The sequence below is a fragment of the Marmota monax genome, unplaced genomic scaffold (genome assembly GCF_021218885.2).
Source record: "Marmota monax isolate L192 unplaced genomic scaffold, Marmota_monax_Labrador192_F-V1.1 WCK01_AAM20220418_F8-fsc00195, whole genome shotgun sequence".
In the NCBI taxonomy this organism is placed as follows: domain Eukaryota; kingdom Metazoa; phylum Chordata; class Mammalia; order Rodentia; family Sciuridae; genus Marmota; species Marmota monax.
Window position 1 is genome coordinate 1,151,819 of NW_026691979.1, and position 20,636 is coordinate 1,172,454.

At 48.5% G+C, this 20,636-nt stretch overlaps 1 protein-coding gene across 2 annotated transcripts in view; it reads left to right on the top strand.

Annotated features, from left to right (window-relative positions):
- The window catches only part of Csmd1 (CUB and Sushi multiple domains 1), a 1,167,250-nt gene that overhangs the window by 973,206 nt on the left and 173,408 nt on the right, over positions 1-20,636 (top strand). For both annotated transcript variants that reach the window (XM_058580132.1, XM_058580135.1), the window contains exons 32-35: positions 5,481-5,684; positions 6,562-6,686; positions 7,184-7,280; positions 16,151-16,255. In XM_058580132.1, the coding sequence (XP_058436115.1) occupies positions 5,481-5,684; positions 6,562-6,686; positions 7,184-7,280; positions 16,151-16,255 (531 nt within the window). The remainder of the gene's footprint in view (positions 1-5,480; positions 5,685-6,561; positions 6,687-7,183; positions 7,281-16,150; positions 16,256-20,636) is intronic.

Sequence of the window (20,636 nt, forward strand, 5' to 3'; positions counted from 1 at the left end):
CAAAATATTTCACTATAAAAGAAGCCTCAGTTTTCAGCAATAAGAATATTTAAAGAATAGTGGAAAGAAAGTGAGAATAATATTTGACAGATAAGTAGGAGGCAAACTGTCTTGAACCTGGTTTAAGCAGCAGTTGATTGAATCTCTATGCTATTGATTTAAATGTCACCACCTTGCTATAAGCTGTACTCTTGTTAAATATGAACAATTAACTAGTATCTCTTAAAAATTGACTTTATTAGGAGAGAGACCAATTTAAAGAGCCTACCTCTTGCCACTCCTAATTTTCTTCAAATAAATTCTAAATTAATTTGAAAAAGTATATTCACAAGCCAAAATTCATGTAATATATGTAAAGAAACTGAACCAATTGATCTAAGTATATTTTTTCCTCCTGAAAAAATTCAAGTCATTGGCATTCTCTACATTCTCTGCCTTTCTAAGATACTTGCTTTGATTTTTTATAAAGATTACAAAATTGTTCAGATAATCAGATGAAATATCTTATGCAAATGACTCAACATCTTTATCTTCAAATGTTATCGCCAGAAAACATATTTTTGAAATCATGTTTTCTTGTTTAAAAGCATGCATGATTATTAAAAGAAAAGCAGAGAGTAAAGAAAAACATAGACGGAATCTAGTTTCCTTGTTCTGAAGAATATAAATGGCTCTAAAATCTTCAATATTTTGTAAAGTCCCAATATACCCTTTTTTCTTGCTTTCAACCAGTGAGGTTATGCAAAAATCGGGGTCTCTTTTCATCAGAGCTAACTCCTTTGCAGATACAGGGAGAAGACAATGAATGCAATTTACAAATCACTCAACAGCAATGGGGAAATTTTCAATACCTATGAAAGGTAGTTGTTGTGTTGAATGTTGAAGCCCCCAAATTACTTGAACTCTCTTGTGTGAAAGTTTCCTGAACAGTGCTTCCTATGTTAGTTACAGCTTCCTTCTTTTGTGAATTACTAAAGCTTAAAATTGCACAGTGACTGTATGACTCCTCTGGTGGCAGGTGATCTAGCTCTTGTTCCCAGACAGCTCAACTGTGAAGGACTGCCGGGGACAGATGAGCAGGGTCAGAGTGCAAGCTATGTCTGTGAGTAGGTGAGCAAGGGTGGTCCTCCTGGGGCCATTGGTGGCTCTCTGCTCCCCGCCTCACCAGGTCATCCTGATACTAACGTGGAGACTTCGGTAACCATGACGCTACCATCTCTCAAACTTGTGGAGAGAAAGAAAAGGACATGTACATAGGGCCTTTCGTTTTTCACAAAGTGTCCTGATCATCCTAGGTATTTGCTGGCTTTCATTCATTTGTTTCCCACAGTCCTTGAGAGTAGGAGCTTACATTTGGAAGCCTGAGGGCAGGAAGAGAGAGTTGGTACCCTTGGAAGGCCAAGAGTCCACCGTCTGCACAATGCAGCAGTTGGCTCTTCAGCATGGGTGCCCCCTGAGCTGGAGCCTGGGGTGAGGTGGAAGTGCATGGCTGTTTGGGGCTATTCAGTGGGAACTCAGGGCCTGGCTACTCTCTGGGAGCAGAGTGGCATAGCTCACCATGACCATGAGCAAGAAGGACTAGTGGGCAGGGGCTGGGGCTATGGCTCAAGCGGTAGCGCGCTCGCCTGGCATGCGTGCGGTCCGGGTTCGATCCTCAGCACCACAGACAAACAAAGATGTTGTGTCCGCCGAAAATGAAAAAAATAAATTCTCTCTCTCTCTCTCTCTCAAAAAAAAAAAAAAAGGACTAGTGGTCAGCCGAGTTAGGCAGGCTCAGTTGGCAGCCACGTCCCCGTGGGCTGAACACCCTTCCCTGCTGTGGCTAGTCTGACCCCAGCAGCCCAAGCACCGTTCGCGGTGTCTGAGGCAACGTGGTGGTCAACAAACTTGGGAAGCAGAGGCGTGGTGGGAGCTCATCCTGTGGGGAGTGGTCGGCACTCCCCCTGAAGTGTGAGTGTCTAGGAGGGCTGTGGTCCTGCCGTCTGACGTGGTGGCCGCGGCGTTATTCCTGCACATCTAGCTTCCTGAGGACTCGGGTGGGCACTTACTCTGGAAGGCCGGGCATGTTTAGTCTTGCATGTTTCTTCTTAGATATAAGCAGGGTTTCCTTACCAGCTTCCTACCCCCCAGGAGTTCCTGGGGGAGGGACTCCTGTCACCCCCCTCTGCATTCCTGAGTCCCCTGACCCTTTCACTGCCAGGCAGAGAGAGGCTGGCAGAGCCTGGGATGTGCTACTCAGTCGTGGGATCCTTGCAATTCCTCATCAAAAGCCAGTGTATTCTTAGGTCAGAGCAAAGGAAAGAACTGCACACAGCATTACTTAGTAAGTAGAAGAGGACTTTGATTCTGTTCGGTAATGTCATCACTTTGTACTAGAAACATTTTGGTGACACCAAGTATCTGCCTCTCAGTACTGGAGTCCACACTGGAATGAGTGGATAGGCTAGTAGAGGCCAGCAAATCATGGCCAAAACCCTCCTGCTTCTTGCTGACCACCAGGCAGGTGCCCATTGGGGCAGCGTAGGCAACACTGTCCACACCTTCTCCTCTGCCCTCTCTGTCTGGTGCCTGTGACTGTCTGAGGGGAGCTGTCACCTGAGTCTATCATCAATATCAGACTGCCTTTAACGCTCCTGTGTGCACGCTAGGTGTACACAGCCTGGTCTCCCACCCTGTTCCAGCGTGCAGTTCTGGGCCACCTTCAGCCTCCTCCACAGAACTCATACCAGAATTACTAAACTAGAAGGATCTACTGTACGTTTCTCCTAGCTTTAGTAAAGGTTCATCGTCGATATCTCGGGGGAAAGGAAGCCATGTGTCACAACACCTCCCTATGGGGGGCACTTTAGAAGTGGCAGCTCGCCTTTGGTCTTCCATGGCATGGGTGCTGGGTCACCAACCCTGACCAGTTTTCCCTACTGGCCACCCAGCAATGCCTGAACATCATCGGTCCTGAACCACCTGCCCAGAAAAGCATCTCACTCCCAGACACGCCCACCCTCCCTGGCCACGCCCACAACTCCAACCTATTCCTGGCCACTCCCAGAACAGCTTCTTACGCCACATTTTTCCAGGTCTAACTCTCCTTTTAGACAACAACAACATGGAGGCTTAATTGGTTTCCCCCTTTAAGATATTCACATTTTATATTAAGAGCTTATTAAATGTAAAGCTTTTACAAAGAAGTTTCAGCATAAATTTTATTTGTAATCTGGCAATAAATGTCTAAATTCCCCTGCTAGTAATGACCTGTCAAATCAGATGTCTCAGAGCCAGAGGGGAAGACGTTTGGAAAGCAAGGAGAAGAGACAAATTTTAATATCCCAGGAGGTGGGAGAGAAGAAAGCTGCAAAACTGAGACCAGCAGGAGATGAAGAAGCACGAGATGTTCTGCAGTCACTAAAGGAAATAGGAGAGTGCCTCAGGTGGACACTGCAGGCCGGTCCTACCTGCACTCAGGTTTGTTTTCTTGGGCACATCTCCTGCACTGCCCAGGGCAGGAGTGCAGCAAGAGAGCTTCACGCTCACATCTGCGGTTGTGTCCGTGGTGGTGACAGATGATTAACAGAGCCATCCCCTGGTGCCCACTAAAGGTACACACCCGTTCCTGGTGCTTCCACTCTGGGCCCTGCAGCAGCACTGGTCCCAGCCACCCAGCTGTCTGGCCTGTCACCTTGGTTCTCCAGCACGACCTTGTTCTCTGCCCACTTTTCACTAGTTCGATTTTGGTGTTGTCTCACAGCCATGGAAAGTGTTCCTAACTGGTAGAGGGGAATCACAGTGGGGGGGCAGAGGCTGTGTGAAGGGCCAGGGAAGGTGGGGCCCGAGGGCGGACCCAGAGGGCTGGGTGCAGAGAGTGCTGGGCTCTCCCCAGACACACACACGCGGGCTCATGTCTCAGTTTTGTAGCTTTCCTCTCTCCCACCTCCTGGGATATTAAAATTCATTTCTTCTCTTTGCTTTCCAAACGTCTTCCTGAGAAACGTTCTCCAAAATTGCTTTAGAAAGCAGGTATTACTCCTTAATTGTTGGTTTTCTTAAAATAATTAGCTATCACGTTCGTGGTCATTGGCACCGGACATTCATCTTACCTAGAAGGTGGGAGGGTCAGAGCAGCCTGGGACTGTTGAGAGTAGGGAGCGCCTGCTCATGCTGGGCACGCAGGGACTCTTGGGCCTTTTCGTGGCTTCCAATGTGGCCTTCCTCTCAGTGCCACGCAGCCGGCAGATGCCTGGGCTTCTCTCTCTTTGAGGAGGCCTGCTCTGAGCTCCTTCCAGGTGCACAGCGCAGGGTGGCTGACTGCAGGCAGAACTTCTCCACCTCCCCAGCCAGGCCTCGTCATGCCCACTGTGCATTAGGCCCCTGTGAGTGCGAGATCTAAGACTGCCTCCTTGCTGGGAGGAATCTGCAGCCTTGGCCCTCTGGGACTGGCTCATTTCATTTTGCACAAGTCCTCGAGGGGCAGGAGATCCTTCCTTTGTAAGGTTGAGTAAAATTCCAGTGTACACACGTTTAGACCCCTTTTCTTCACCCATTCTTCTGCGGACAGTTAGCTTGTTCCCCATCTTGTCTATACTGAGTAGCCCTGCGGTGAGCTTGCAGAGGTCTTCTGGAACCCTGGACTCAGTCCTCTCAGGTAAATACCCAGAGCTGGGCCTGCCGTATCATGTGGTAGTTCTATTTAGATTTCATTACTACATGGCAATGGTCATGTCATAAGGAGGCTGTAAAGAGTGGCTTTCCCCACTAGATTTTAAGACTATGGAGGCTTGTTTTAGTCAACTTTTTTTTCACTGCTGTGACTAAAAAACCTGATAAGAACAATTCGAGAGGAGACTCAAGGTTTTGGTGGTCTCAGCCCACATGGCAGAAGAGTGGGATGGAGGGAAGCAGCTCTCATGGTGATCAGGAAGGAGAGAGAGAGAGAGAGAGAGAGAGAGAGAAAGCTCCACTTGCCAAATACAAAATATAGACCCCAAAAGCCCATCCCAATGCCCCACCTCCTCCCGCCACAGCCTATCTGCCTTCAGCCACCCTCCAGTTAATCCCACCAGGGGATCGACTCACTGACTGGGTGAAGGTGCTCATAACTCAATCTTCTCTCCTCTGAACTTTCTTGCATAGTTTCACACATGAGCTTTGGGGGACCCTCCAAACCCTAACAAGGCTGAATACAGCTTGTCATTGTGAAGTGATGATGTCCTTGTTGGTGGTCAATTACTTGCTTGATGTCACTCAGCCCTGTAAGGCACTATTCTTCTTATGTCCATTTCCTGCTCTGAGTGGGAAATCCAGGGGGTCCTCAGGTCACCTGAGCTTGGAGTGTGGGGTGGACCTGCTCCTGGGGTCACACCCCACAGACGGGGCTGGAGATGCTGACTTCTGGGTCAGCATCCCTCTCCCAGGCTCCAGTCTGTTGTCCAGATGAGGTTGTGGTCTGCTGATAAAGACACAGACGTCTGTGTTCTGTTTGCCTCCAGCTGTCCCTCGCACCAGTGACACCCAGTGCAGCTCTGTCCCCGAGCCCAGATATGGGAGAAGAATCGGCTCTGAATTCTCCACAGGCTCCATTGTTCGATTTGAGTGTAACCCAGGGTACCTGCTGCAGGGTTCCACGGCCATCCGCTGCCAGGCTGTGCCCAACGCACTTGCTCAGTGGAACGACACGGGGCCCAGCTGTGTAGGTGAGTGTCCTCCACAGGAGGGGTGACAGGTGTGGGCTGTGCCTACAGTCCCCAGTGCAGAGAGCTGCTGTCCAGGGTCACTGTCTGGTCCACACAGAGTGTCCATCTCCTGACCTGCATGATGAGCAGGTTGTGTTTGAGGAATGCCTGAGCAGGAGCCACCCCTGAAGAGATGGTGTCCTAAGACGCATCAGGGCATAAGGCCCGAGCACACTTCCTCTCTCCATTCTCTTAAGAGTGCCATCGACTCTGACTTCGCGGCCATACCACATAATTTCATTTTGGGGTAAAAGCATGATGAGGTTGATTTGCTGTATTACTTGGGTAATGCTCTTTAATACATTTGTGCTGATGAATGTTTGAAAAGCAAGAGGTTAATGCAGCCTGAATGGCAATGGCATTGTTAGTTAGGTTTCATTTGCTTCATTTTGTGTAGAAAACTCTAGTGTAATCATAATTGGCACTTGAATTCATTTGCATTTTAAGCATCTCTTCTTCTCCTTGGACTTGCTCATAAATCCCGTTAGCATCATCTGGAGCCGCACGACTGTGTGGGAAGAGAGCGCTCTGCAGTGGTCTTTAAATTAAGTAGATGAATTATTCCAAATAGAATTCGCTTCAGAAATGCAGCTGGTAGGTGCAGCACCTTCTTAGAAACCTGAAGAGGTGTTTAGAGGTTCCAGGTCTGTAAGTTGAGTAGCACAACAGGTGATCACCAGCGGCATGGCTGATTTAAAAGGGACCCAACTCTACCTGGGCTACAAATAACATTTATGGGAAGTTCCTGTCACTATCTGACCACACAGAAAAGAAAACCAAAGCCAAATTAATGGCCTCGCTGCATTTTACGTTTATTCTCTGTGGCTCTGTCTCTCAGTTCCCTGCAGTGGCAATTTCACTCAACGGAGAGGGACGATTCTGTCCCCCGGCTACCCTGAGCCCTATGGCAACAACCTGAACTGTGTGTGGAAGATCACTGTGACAGAGGGGTCCGGAATCCAGGTGTGTGCCCCAGCCCAGAGCCACCGTGGACTCAGCCAGCAACCCTGGCCTTTTCTTCTTTTGCTCCTGTTTCCACCCCCTTCCTCACCTCCCTCCCTCCCTCCTTCTCTCCCTCCCTCCCTCTTTCCCTCCCTTTCTCCCTCCTTCCCTCCCTCCCTCCCTCCCTCCTTCCTTCGATCACTCTCTCTCTCCCTCCCTCCTTCCCTCCCTCCTTCCCTCCCTCCTTCCCTCCCTCCTTCCTTCCTTTACATTGGTCATCTTGAATAGCATACAGCAGGATCTATTTCTCTTTTCTTAATATTTCTACACAATATTTTTATTTTTGGAGTTTTAGAATAAAAATTGTCAAAAGTGTCATTCGTAGAGATATTTTTAATGTCCTTTCATGAATTGTTTTCTTTATTTTGATACATGTTTATCTTAATCTTGAAAAACTACTATCTGATTAGATTAATACTCAACCAAAACGGATATTAACTTGACATTGTGGTTTGCAGATTCAAGTGATCAGCTTTGCCACAGAGCAGAACTGGGACTCCCTTGAGATCCATGACGGTGGGGACATGACTGCACCGCGGCTGGGGAGCTTCTCAGGTAGGAGGGCAGTTCCTGTCTTGGCTGGTGGGTCAGAATTTGAAGCCAAAGCACACAGCAGCGCACACTCTGTGGGAGTTTCCTGCTGGGCTCCTGCGTCTCCGTGTGCTTCTCGAGCCAGTGGAGTGTGGGAGAGAGACCTTGTGGCTCAGCGAGGCGTGTCTGAACCGACTGGTGGCTCAGCCTCTCAGAGGTGGCCTTCTGAGGCTGCCCATGGACAGCAGAAGCCAGTGAGCCTGTGAGTGGGCAGGGAGAATTGGCACCAGTTCTGAACTGTCACCTAAGGTCCTCAGCCTGGGGAGTGACTCTGCACCTGGGCCTCACTGAGCCTTGTGTTTCTCGTCTCTGTACCCCAGGTGCCTCAGCTCAAGGGGCCAGACCTGGGTACGGCCCTCTTGCTTTCCCCGGCACCTCCTGTGCACAGGTGCCTCATGCTGCTGGGTGCACCTTCCATGGTGACCCAGGTGGGCTTCCTGCCCATGGTCCCTGAGAGGCCTCAGACCTGGGTCAGCTTTGCTCTGACCTGGCAGCTCATTCTGCCTCCATGCCCCTGAGCTCCTCCCTATGTGGCCTTCCCCATCAGAGCAAAGGTGGCCAAGGCCGGCGTCTTCCAGGTCATAGCCCTCATCACGATGGCCAGCCCCTACAGAGCGCTGGCGTGCTGGCCCCTGCTCACACGCCTCCAGACTGACCTTGGAGATAGCACACAGAGCAAAGTTCTGTTGCTTTCCTCCTTTTACAAATGAGGGACAAAGATTTAAACCTAGAATTGTCCAAGATGACAAGTCATAATTCCCTGAGCCACACCCGTCTGCTCCTGTGAAGGACCATGAGGTGTGTCACCTGTAGCCACCACTTCCCTGCCCCACCCTGAGAGGGAGGGCTGTTTGTGGAGTTCATTCCTCCATGCTCTTCGCCTGCTGGAAGGTGGGGCCTGGAGAGGCCTGGCCCTTCACAGTGTCCACTTGAGTTTAGTCCTGTCACTTTAAGTAATTCGGGGACCCTGTCTCTGGCTGTCTGCAAATGAGAGCACGTAGGTGTTAGGCAGTGAAGTGCCTCACAGCATTGCTGTTGTCCCCTGTGTGGTGGCTGTCCTTTCGCCCTCTGCACCCTGTGGAGCTATCTCTGCAAATGGCCCCATTGGGATTCAAGGAGATAAGGTCTCTGGCGTTAACTGTAGCAACATAACTTAAAATCTATAAGTAGGAGCCAAAATTTGATCTAATTCTTCCAGAGTCTGGGCGTAAGCAGCACTACAGTAGACTTCCAGCTTTGTAGGAGGGCAAAAGGAACATTGTTTCAAGATTTAGGGGAAAAAAGGGTATTAACAGATTAGTGATATGGCTTTGCAAATGGGTGGGACATAATGGGTGGGACACTCCCCGAAACTAGAAGGTGGCTTTGAGCTTGTGGTTCCACTACCCTCAAACTTGCCTTTGTTCTTCTCACTTTTCTATGTTGTTCACTCGTTTTCTAGACATTTAAGCTTCTTGAGAAAATGTGTCCATCTGTCTTCATCACACACACTTCCTAGCTCCTATCATACTCAGTTGGTAAAACATGTTTACAGGGTATGTGTTCTGCCACTTTTTTATCTGCAGATTACATCTCACCGTTCACGCCTATTCCTGTGTATTAACCAACATGTAGTGGCCTCCTACGAAGCCTTCTCTTGAATAGCTCCTGGACTCAACTTTGGAAATGAGATGCTCTGTTTCCTCATTTGTACTTGGAGTCAGCCAAGTTTTCAAATGAAAGCGTTTACTATGGAACTCAGTTTTCACCTGATATTCTCAGGCAGGAACGTGACACTGAACACACCCTAGATGCACATGAGCCAGCCGAGAGCCAGAGAAGGCAATAATGAGGCCGCTGCATGACTGAGCAAAGTTAGCAGGAAAGTGACTCAGAGCAATGGAGACTGAAAGCGTTTCCTAGCACATATGCCAAGGAGTCGCACACCGAAAAGCAACGCCTCTTTTCACTCCTGTTTTTGAAGTTAGCAAAGAGAAATTTTCTTTAAAAGTTTTAGACGTGAATACCACTGTAATTCAGTCCTGATGCCCTCTCCTGGAGTTAGGGTTAGCTTTCAGGGACTGCTCAGGTGGAAGGCACTGTTCTCCACCAACCACACAGAGACCAGCGGCGAGCTCCAGAGCCCCCAGGCCGTCGGCGCTGGCCTCCGCTCAGGGGCATCCACCTGACACCTCTCTGAAGAAACCTTGTGCTGCTCCTTAGGATTGCCGTTCTACTAAAAGGGCACAAATCAGGATCAGCCAAGTAGACCCAGAGGGTGACAGCAGGAGGGGCCCAAGCTCAAAGCTTCCGAGTCCTCCGAATGCGTCACCTTCCAGCCACACTATTGTGGGTCACCAACCAAGTTCCCTGAGCTGTGGGGCGAGGGTTTCACTGAGCTGTGGGGCGAGGGTTTCCCTTGGTCTGGTGGATGAAGCTCTGCCTCAAGGTTGAATAGGTCTGCAGCCCTCTGCCCTCCCAGAGATCTGGAGGCCGAGCTCCTTATCCAACAGCTGACCCTTCCTGTGGCAGCCCCAGGGAGGGTCGTGGTGACGTGATCGTAACTGCGCTTCCCACCACACGTGACAGGGGCACACCTCCCACTGCAGGTGTCAGGGTTGAGCTCATCTGCTGGACCTCTGGGACGAAGTCCAGACAAACTCTTCACTACACAGTGACCACTACCAGCAACTACGGCTGGACTGATGCCGCTGCCCCAAGTTTGAAATAGTTCTAGATGTGAATCACGGAAGGAGACCTTCACTGAAATATTGAGAAAATACAGGGGAAGTGGAGTCTTGTAGCCTTGTTTTCTTGGTACTAGATTTGACCCCAGATTTTCTGAGGCATGCTGGCCGATGGCTCTGTGATGGGGTGGCCAAGCCGGAGACAGCTCTGGGCTGGTCCTTGATGTGCAACTTAGGTGCTTTTCCAAAGTGGAGATACAGGTTCTTTACAGTACAAGATGCGAGGTTTGAATCTCGAAATTCTTCCGCCAAATAATTATAGAACTTGTTTGTTGCTTTCAACTTAATTAGTAGAAAAGACAAAGATGTAAACATTTCAGAAAACAAATTCTGGCTTAAACAGAAACATAAGTGAACCAAAAAGAATTCATTAAATAGTCTGTGAAGATGTAAATCTAACTAAAAGAAGGTAACTGGGCCCTAACAACATGCAATAATTTTGCTTTATATAATAACTTTTCATCCAGTTAAGACAGGATGGCGGATGAAATATCTTCATGTTCACTTAAGTGAATGAGGTTATATTTCACATTCCTTTCCTCAGAGCAGGTGAGTGGGTGCGCTACGTAGTATCTGACATTTTCTGAAGTTAAAGAGACCTAACGCATTTCATAGTTTCCCATTCACGAGTTGATATAATGTTGGGAGCCCCTGGGGCTGTCTGATGTTTTCTGAGGCACCCCAGCTCCCACACAGTGCTGCTCCGCTGGTGGAGCCGTTCTCCGCCCTCCGTGCTCAGCTGGGCAGGGCAGTGGGCTGGTGCTGTGGCCTAGTGCTCTGGGGGAAGCTCAGGGGCAGAGGCAGGGCCAGTGTTTGCTCGACTGGAAAAAAACAATCAAGAAAACCCTCAAACACGTGCTCTAGGTGGAGCATTAGTGTATTATATTAAGAAGTGGCCGTGAAGCGACTCCAGTTCCTCCTCCCACTCCCACGGGGCCCTCGTTCTCCTTTACTCACTCTTCCCCAAAGGATGGGAGACTGCTTGCTGGGGGTCTCAGGTTCTCAGGGGTGGGCCGCAGCGGGCGTAGGCACCGACTGGCAGGCCTTCAAACCATCTCGGCCAACTTCTCTTCTGCCTCTGGCTCTGCAAATAGATAGACCTGGTTTGGCAAAGACCTGATGTCCACAGGGCCTTCTACTTCACCCCTGCACTTCCTGGGTGAATCCTTGTGACGCCTACGTCATGGCTCTCTCCCAGCCTCCGGCCTGCCTTCTGTATGCAGAGCCCAGGGGGTAAGTCCCGAGGCCAGTGGGTGAGGAAATGACGGGCAGACAGTGCCACAGGCCCAGGACACAGATCCACACAGCTGCTCAGGAGGCGGCCTCTTGCTTCTGAGGGCTGTATGGTATTTGTCCGAATTTTAAAAAGAGAACTTAGTTTCACTTCTGCTCTGGGTCCTCCCTTGATTTGCTCTTGGTCAGACACATCAGGCTGTGAGGAATGGGTTGTCTGCACACTGCACAGGTATTGGTCATTTTGGTCAATTTTGTCAAGGGCAGAATGAATTTTAAGATTTCATATTGCCAACTTTCCTTTTCCAGTATTCTTTTGGGAATGTTTGGCACAATTGGGGACCAAGCGAGGAGGCTGGTCTCCAGGGTTGGGGACTGACATTCCCGTGAGATGGGAAGATCAGCAACTGAACACGTAGAACGCACCCGCGAAAACACAGCCAGGCCTCTCGGTGCATTAGAATACGCAGCCCGGGGAGGCTGAGGGCGACCTGCCGCGTCTAGTGACACCGTTTCCTGCCTCTGTCTGCTGAGGCATGAAGGGGGACGCCCCTCAGCAGCGCCCCTCCTGGTCCCACCTGCGCTTCTCAGCACGGCTCTGACCGTGCCCTTAGGAGAACCAGAATCCCTAGAGACCTGTACTCTCCAAGGTTGCGGTAGGAGGAGAATTACAAAGAGCCATTTGCCTGAACTAAAAATTCAGGACCCCTGGCTGAGGTAAGTAGGGAGGCAGGAGGCAGGAGGCCCCTGCTGAGGTCCAGCCGTAGACGCGGTGTCAGGGTCGAAGGCCATCGTTTGGCAATGCTAATCAAGATGATGAGAGCATCAGGCGGGAGCATCCTGGGTGCTGAGGATGGTGGGTGACGTGGGTGAGAATCACGACCTCCACAGTCTCAAGACCTGCCCCCCAAGCCCATGCTCACCGCAAAGGGGAAGAGCGGTGCCTTCCTGAGGAAAGAGTGCCAAGGTCCTGGATGAGGGGATGTGGCCTGGGTGTCACTGACAGCCCAGCTCCCCACAGACCAAGAGAAAACCTCGGCTACCTGCCATGTTGTGGTTACTGTGGCGGGAGCTCCCACTACGGCCAGCACAGGGCACTGCAGGGCCAGGGGTCCAGGTCAGAAGACACCAGGGCCCTCTGGACAGAAGGGCATCGGTGCACCAGCAATCACAGCATCCTTGGCTGGCCGGTAGTTGGGACTTAGTGAGGGCAGAGCTTAGATGGCAGTGTGGCGTCGTGCTGGTCTGGACTCTGAGAACAGCTGGACAAGACACGAGTCTCTGTGTGCATGACTTGTTCACCAGTGGCTGAGGATAAAACCGTCCTAAGACAGGCATGTACCTATGTGTGTATTACAGATATTATAGAGAATAGTGTAGGCACCATTATCTAACAGACCAAGTGGATATACCAGAATTTTCTGTATTGCACTAGCAAGATTTCTTTACTCTAGAAATTATTTCAAACCTCTTAGAATGAGATTTTTTTTTGAAATTTTATGGAAAAAATGACAATCATTCAAAAAGTTTGTGTTAGAATGAATCAATATTTAAACAGGTTTGTTTCTGCAATGCTTTAAAAAGGCAGAGATAAAGGAGATATTAAACTCATCTTAGATGTTGAATAAAACAAATAAGAATGAGCAGGCATAAGAGGTTCACACTCCAGGAAAAGCGACTGACATCTCTAAAAAATTCCATGTTTTGATTTTCCATTTCTGCTTGGACAGGCATATGCATGTAGGACTTTTTGTAAGCCATTTAAAATCATTTTGGAAGTAGGCAGGTTATAAATTATAAATGAATAAAATAGAGCAAATGCATACAAATCTGTACTGACAATCAATATTAAAGGAAAGTAAACATCCGGGTGCTGGGAGTGGAATCTGCAGGGACCATAATAATAAAATTTCTCAGTTTTCCTCATTACGTGTTGTTCTATCTAGGTCACAGTAAAACAATGTGATCAAAACGATCCTGCCTGTGGCAACACTTTTAAAACCCTGCTCAGTTGCATTTAGCACCTGGGAATGAGCTCCTAGCAAGAGTCACTCTGGAGCCCACAGGAGGCACACGCAGTCCAGCTTCAATGGTGTCAGGAGTAGCATCCTCCTGGCCTCCAGAGAAATGGGTCCTGCTCACCTTGTGTCCCATCTGGGCCTCAGGACCCGCCTTGCTGGTAGAGCAGAGAGTGTGTATTTCACCCCAGATGCGCAGGAGGACTGTTGGGGGATCATTACTGTCATTATCCGGGAGGACATGATAATTCACAGAGCACCTTTGTCTCTGCTACTCATTTATCACACTCATGTAATAAAGACGGGTTGTTATTTTCACTGTATTAGGATGCATTGATTAGGACATATTAACATTTTGTAGTTGACTTAAGGTGATAGAGATGATTCATGTCAGAACTAGGTCAGAAACAGGTTTTCTGATTTTACTGAATTGCAACTGTGGGAAACTGACAAAGGGAAACTTCCAACAGTGTGTTCTGAATCCCTGCGTGCCATCGCTGTGCCGGGGATTGGAGCTACTAAATACACTTTGAATCCTGGAAGCTAGAGTCTTATCTTCTGAAGGGGGACAGTGGGGAAAATGGAACCCCACGTGAACCGCTGGGTGAGAGGGCTTCCTAGGTGGGAATCCGGGTAAAGGTACCTGAGCACGCACAGTGGCTTCTCGCTGGTCCCCGGGAGGAGCCCAAGGTGGGAGGTGGAGGATGATTCTACTTCTCTAAAGGCTTCACGGTGGACATGAGCAGCGGTGTGGAGACTGTCACCAAGACCCCAGACTGTGGGCAGGGCCAGCAAGACATGTATCACCCAAAACCCGAAAGTAAGGCAGAGCAGGAGGACACAGCCCACGGGAGTGGAGCCAAGCAGGCGGAAGGAGGGATCCGAGGCGCCTCCTTCTTTCTCTTAGAAAGCGGGTTGAGTGGCATGTAGAGGAGCCCTCACATCCTCCATGTCCTGCCCTCCAGCCCTTCGGGGCTCTCAGCGTCCTTCACAGCCACCTGCCCTGGCGGAGGGGCTGGGGCAGGAGAGGCTGTGCCGCGGACAGAGGAGGCCCAGGTCACCTCTTGGCAACTTCTCCCTGCGCGGGCACTCCGGAGTGTGCTCTGTGGTTCAAACATCCAGTTCCTTATTACCATTTAGGCCCAGCACAGTTGTTCCATTGTAAAATCTGTCTATCCATCATCTACCTACGACCTCCCTGTCTTTTTCCTACCTGTACTCTACTCCTATCTACCACTGTCTCCATCTGTATCATCCATCTATCTACCTACCTACCATTTTATCCTATATCTTATCTATGATCCATCTCCATGTATCACTAGTTCCCCTCTCTCTCTCTCTCTCTCTGTCATCTGTCACCTATTATGTATCTTAGTTGAGGACAATAAAGAGGTTGAATCAGTGAGCACCCTCTGTTTCTCATTCAGCAAGTCCCTACAGTGGTCCAGGCCTGAAAAGGCCCATCATCTGGAGCCAACTCTTCTTGAGGCACAGAGCCCACGTCACAAGCAGGAGCACTAACTCCCCTGAGTGTGCGTTCACACGCTCCTGCAGGCTTTCTATCTGGAGAGCACTTAGTCAGCAAGTGGCTTAGCTGGGAAAGGGCTGGGGATGCCTGGGTGGGGAGATGAAGAAAGGCCCAGTGGCCCAGGACAGAGGGAAGGAGCACACACCAGGCTCATGACTATGAGCGACCTTGAAGTAGGAAGAGTGAATTATGAAAAAGGAGGTACTGAGAAGAAGCTAGAAATGCAGGCATGGTCAGATCATGCATGGTCGTTGGGCCAAATCAAGGAGTCTGAGGTTTGGTCCTAATGTGGTCGGGAACCTGAGCATTTCAGCATGACTCTGCCATACACGTAGCTTTTAAAAAGCTTCCCGGTTGCTAAATAGAGGATGCATTGTACACAGGAGCGGAGCAGAGCCTGAGTTAGGGATGAGCATGGTGATGTGGCTAAGCCCACCGCTGGCCTGCACTGGGTGATGGAGGGGAAAATGGCCAGAGGAGAGGAGTCTCTTTGGGACAGGATTTAGGAAGCCAGCCAGTGAGGGCCGGACAGAGGGCAGGGGGGTCATGGAGAGGGAGGGAGCTTCAGGTGTGGTGGCTGCTGAAAGTGACAGGCACAGCAGGGGCTGAGGACGGCCACATGACAGACTGACAGGGAGAGACAGCTGGCCTTCCTGAGTGGCCGGTTCAATTAAAGCTATTGGAGGGTCTGGTGACATTCCTTAGAGAGCAAGCAGAGCGCCGTGTGTTTGCAATACCGCACACCCATTTTGAATAGTCACCAGCTGGCTTACTACTTACTACTCTTCCTTTACACACTAGCGCTATCTTTGGCGTAGTTCACACTAAGAACTTGCCTGCTCCGGGGTGAGTTTCACCACAGGGTGTTTCCTTGATGTCCAGCTTGCTTATGTCCTTGTTTACAGAATGGTTTCGGTGCAGGAGACGCTCAAGCATACATTTTCTGGAGAAGTCATTAAGCCTGCTTATCCTTCCCCAAGCGCGATGCACCCCATCAACCACAGGCACGGTCTTAACCTGCCTTCCCGTATCAGGGCATCCTCTGCCCCTTGGCCTCGGCATCTGTACTCCTCCCAGCACTCTGCAATGCAGGCGGGGCCCTTCAAGCAAAGGAAGCATTTTCCTTTCACACCTGTGTATTTGAAATCATTTGCAGATCTCGGTGGGAAGAGGGTTCAGTGTGAGCCACACGGGGCCAGAGCACGGGGTCCGCAGCAAACACTCAGACCAAACAGGAGTGAACGAGACCAGCTCTGGGAACATTTAGGTCCAAATGAAGAGGCCTGTGTCCTGTGCCGGGTGCTGGAGCTCTGCCCCTCTCTCCCACAGGTACCACGGTGCCTGCGCTGCTCAACAGCACTTCCAACCAGCTCTACCTGCGCTTCCAGTCCGATATCAGCGTGGCCGCCGCCGGCTTTCACCTGGAGTACAAAAGTAAGGCCATGCCTCTGTGTCTTTCATTGCTGCATTCATCACTTTCTAAAAGGAACCTCTGCTCATCAAGTAGTGACATTTTGTTGTTGAAAAACTATGAAAATTTATGAAAATGAGTCTTACAAAACCAAGGTTGTGTGAAACCTTCCCAATGGGAGGTAAATTCATAGAGAAATGTGGAAGTTAGTTTCTGGAATAATTATAACAAACAACTACTATAATCTCATGTTGTTTGTATTTAAAAATGCAAAAACTGTAATATTACTAGTTTCCTATGAGTGATAACAAATATTCATATCAGCATCCAAAGACAGAGAATTTTAATTTCCAACTAGATTATGCCATAAGCCTCTTTCATTTATAGTCTCAAAGGCTGTTAAAATAAGAACAGAGAGCAGTTGCTTAGGGGCCTACTCTGCGTGCTATTCATTTTAATTAGAAGAAAGTATGGCAGAAGCAACACTAACCTTTCAGAAAAGGATGTGAGGGATTTAATAGTCTGGTGAACAGGATGGCAAAGGTCAAATGCTCACTGCTTCTTTGGCATCTGATCTTGCAGGTGAACCCTGCAAAAGTGAAGTGAGAATTTGCAATGAGAGGTTTATTTTAGGATATGTTTTCAAGCATTAAAAATGCTGGGTGTTGGCGTTCATCTCCTTTAATAAGCAGTTGCAAATAAGCAAATACACAGATGAGCTTTAATAAGTGATTTTTGAATTGAGACAAACGTTTTTCAGGATGTAGTGCAGGCATGCTTGGAAAGGCTGTTTCCAGCTGGTGATAAATATTCTGAACCAGACACAAACCACAGGCCTGTTTCACATTCTGGTTAAATTTCCCTACTTATTACAGGCATTTGCATGCAAGTTCATTCTAATTTATATGAGTAGGAATGCTTTAGTGGCAGTATAAAAGGATACTGGGGATGTTATTTATGTAGAATAAGATTGGAAAAATCTGCTGTCTGATACATTTTGCCAATGTCTACAGATAGGAAAACGTAAACCTTATTTATGATAGTGTTGATAGATTAATTAATATATTAGGAATTTTATAATTGGTAAATGATTTTCTCCATCCCAAGTTGTATTATGGTTTCTGGCTTTTCATTCATTCTTCATGAGGTGACATGCTAGTAAAATAATTAGTCTATAATTATTCTACACTATTATCTAGTACTCATGTGAGATTCCGCTCCCCCAGTGTAATTATCTACATTTTACTTTATTCCTAGTCAGTATAGTTCACTGAGGAACTAGCCTATTTCTCACTGAAATGTGCCACCTTCAAGAATCCAAAGCCTTGCTTGAGAATCCAGAATCTTGTTTAATTACTTAAAGCATTTTTAATTTGGCCAAACAAAATGACACATTAGTTGTGATTTTCTTTTTCAAGCAGTTATATTTCGAGGCTAACTAACACCATGCTGAGAGTTCATGTCACTGGGTATTAAGAAAAGTCTGTTCTCTGCTCTAACCCTTCAAGGCAGTTTGAAATATGGATGTTATGATGTGTTTGTAGAATCAATCTTACTAACATCTGCATCAAACGACATAAGACTGTTGACACTATGTCACCAAAAGAGTATCTGTTGTTTTAAATTCATCAGTATATTTGACCATCTACCTTCTACAGATCTCTAAACTCATGTTTTTCACTAATATATATATATATATATATATATATATATTAATATATATAAATACAAGATATGATATAACCATCAGTGTCTGCTTGATGCCTGGGCTTGCCTGGAGCCTCCCCCAGCTCTGCCCATAGTCCTTCCACACCTCTCTGCACTTCTGGGTGGATTAAGGGAACCCAGAGCATCCTTCACCTGCCCGACTCATCACCCTGCCAAGGTCTGAGCACAGGCGTGGGCACAGCAAGCGTCTGCCAGGAACACTGTTTACTGAGCCCCTCAGTGGAGTCCCAGCCTCCCTGCAGGGGGAGGCCACAGATGTCACGTCAGCAGAAGATGGAAACGTGTGAAGGTCTATGATGCTCGGAGTCCACGGTGGAGGTCCAGTGGTCCAGCTCTGGAGGTGTGAGTGATGGCCGCTGCACACTGGCTGCCATCAGAGCAGCAGTGTGTTCTCACCTGGAGACGAGCCCAGCCTGAGCACAGCAGGCCAGGGTTCACACGTGATGCTGGGGAATTGCCCAGACAAAAGCAGCTTCCCTTGAAGGGAAGGGCTAGAACACACAGAGCAGGAAGGTTCCAAGGAAGGTGTGCAGATTCTCTGGGAGCTCCCATGGTGCAGGTGGGAGCTGGAGCCCTGGGATCCCTGAATGCCTACCATGTCCTTCAGTTACCAGTTATCTGTCCTTTCGCACTGAGCAGCTTCACGGGACATCTGAGAAGGAACACAAGGACCACACTCAGTCTGGTCTTGTTTTTGAAGAGAATCAACCAAACCAAAGGATAGCAAATACCTAGAGATTCTAGTGTGCAGATATGTGGACAAAGTGACATTGGTTTACTCTGGAAATTCCAAACCCTGACCTAATGTGCCCAGCAGGGAACTTGCTGCTAGGGAGCAAGACGGGGATGACATTGTGGGGTCGTCGTGATTCCAGTGGGGTCTGGGGGAGCACAGGTTCAATACGTGACCTGACACTGGAGGCCTTGGTGTGCCCACCGATTTTTGTCTGTCTTCCCTTGTTCTCTGCCGGCTCTAGGGTTAACAAACACACCTCCACTGTGGGCCTGTTAGAGCAGATCCTTAGGACATCCAGGGGTTCCTGGAGTTTAAAGCCACAGTCTCTGATGGCCCTTCTCACACATGGTGAAAACCATAGGAAGGAACCCTCTGACCCTCTCCTTCTGCCCTCTCCCTGTGCCCTCTGCTTCTGCCCTCCCCTTAACTCTCTCCTTCTGCTCTGTCTCCTCCTTCCATTATGCTAATGGTGGCCTACATTTTATTTTTACTTATGTTATATAATGTCCACAAAACATATTTTGCTTTATATTCTCAATGATCTTTCAGAAAGTTTAGAAATGAAAAAAAAAACCCAACTTTTATATTTACCTTCAATTTTGCCATCTTTGAAGCTCCTCATTGCTTGTGTATGTTGTGGCCTCAACGTGTCCCCCCCACCCTGTGCTCATGGTTTGGAAACTTGGTCCCCAGTGCAGCTGTGTGGGGAAGGGTGCCTAAGGGCAGGTGATTGGGGTCATGTCTTCATGAATGGATTGACACCCTCATCATGGGAATGGGGCTTTTCCAGGGGGTGGGATTGCTCGCTTGCTCTCTCCCTGTCTTTGTCTCTCCATTGCGGATGGCACTGCTGCAAAGCCCCCATCGGATGCGGCTCTCTCAGCCCGCGACTTCCAGACCCCATAGCTGGGAGCGAATAACTCTCTTCTCATTGTAATTTATGCAGAACAGACACAGACAGGGTCCATCCGAGTTTCTGTGTGAGGGTTTTCTGTCTCAAGAATGTTCTTTAGCATTTCTTTTAGTGCAGGTCTGCTGGCAGCGAATCTTCCTTATTTGAAAAAGCCACGATTCCACCTGCATTTCTGGGAGAGATTTTGCTGGGAATGAACGTCTTGGCTGAATGTGCCTTTGTTCTCAGAGTGCTTGGCTGTTTCTTCTTGGTCCTCTCACCACAGAGTGGATGATGAGAAGTCGGCTCTAGTCCCTGCGCGCATGCCCTGACCCTCTTCTCTGGTTCCTTCAAGGTTTCTTTTGGTGTATCTGTCATTTTTCCAGGTTGACTATGGTGTGTCTAGGTGGGTGTGTGTGTGCGTGTGCGTGCGTGTGTGTGTGTGTGTGTGATATTCTTCCTGCTTTGGGTTCTCTGGTGTTCTTGCATCTATGATTTGATGTCTTTTATTTATAAAAAAAATTCTTGGCCACTATTTTCCAAAATGTTTCTTTTTCCAGTTCTCTTCCTCTACCTCTTCTGGGACAGTGACGGCACAGATGCTGCCGCACAGTTCCCAGGGGTTCCGGTGGTTTATTTGCTGTTCTGTTTTTCTTACGTAGTTGCCACTGACCTGTCTTCATCAGCACTTGGTCTTCCCTCAGCTGCATCAGTTCTGCTAACCAGTCCCTTAAAAGTGACCTTCGTCTCTCATTGGAGGATTTCCCCCACAGGATTTCCATTTGATTTCCTTGTTTTTACCATCTCTCTACCAAAATTGCCCCTTTCCCTTCAGGTACATCAGCATCTTTTCCACTGGAATCGTTCCTATAATTTTCATGGTTATATTAACATCCATGTCTGATCTTCCCTCTCGTGAGCACGCTCTGAATTTGGTTCTATCCCTTGCTTTATCTCTCTGCATAGGATTGTCATTTCTTTCTTTTTTTTTCTTTTCTTTTTCTTTCTGTTTTTTTTTTTGTTTGTTTTTGCACATCTCCGTCTTTCT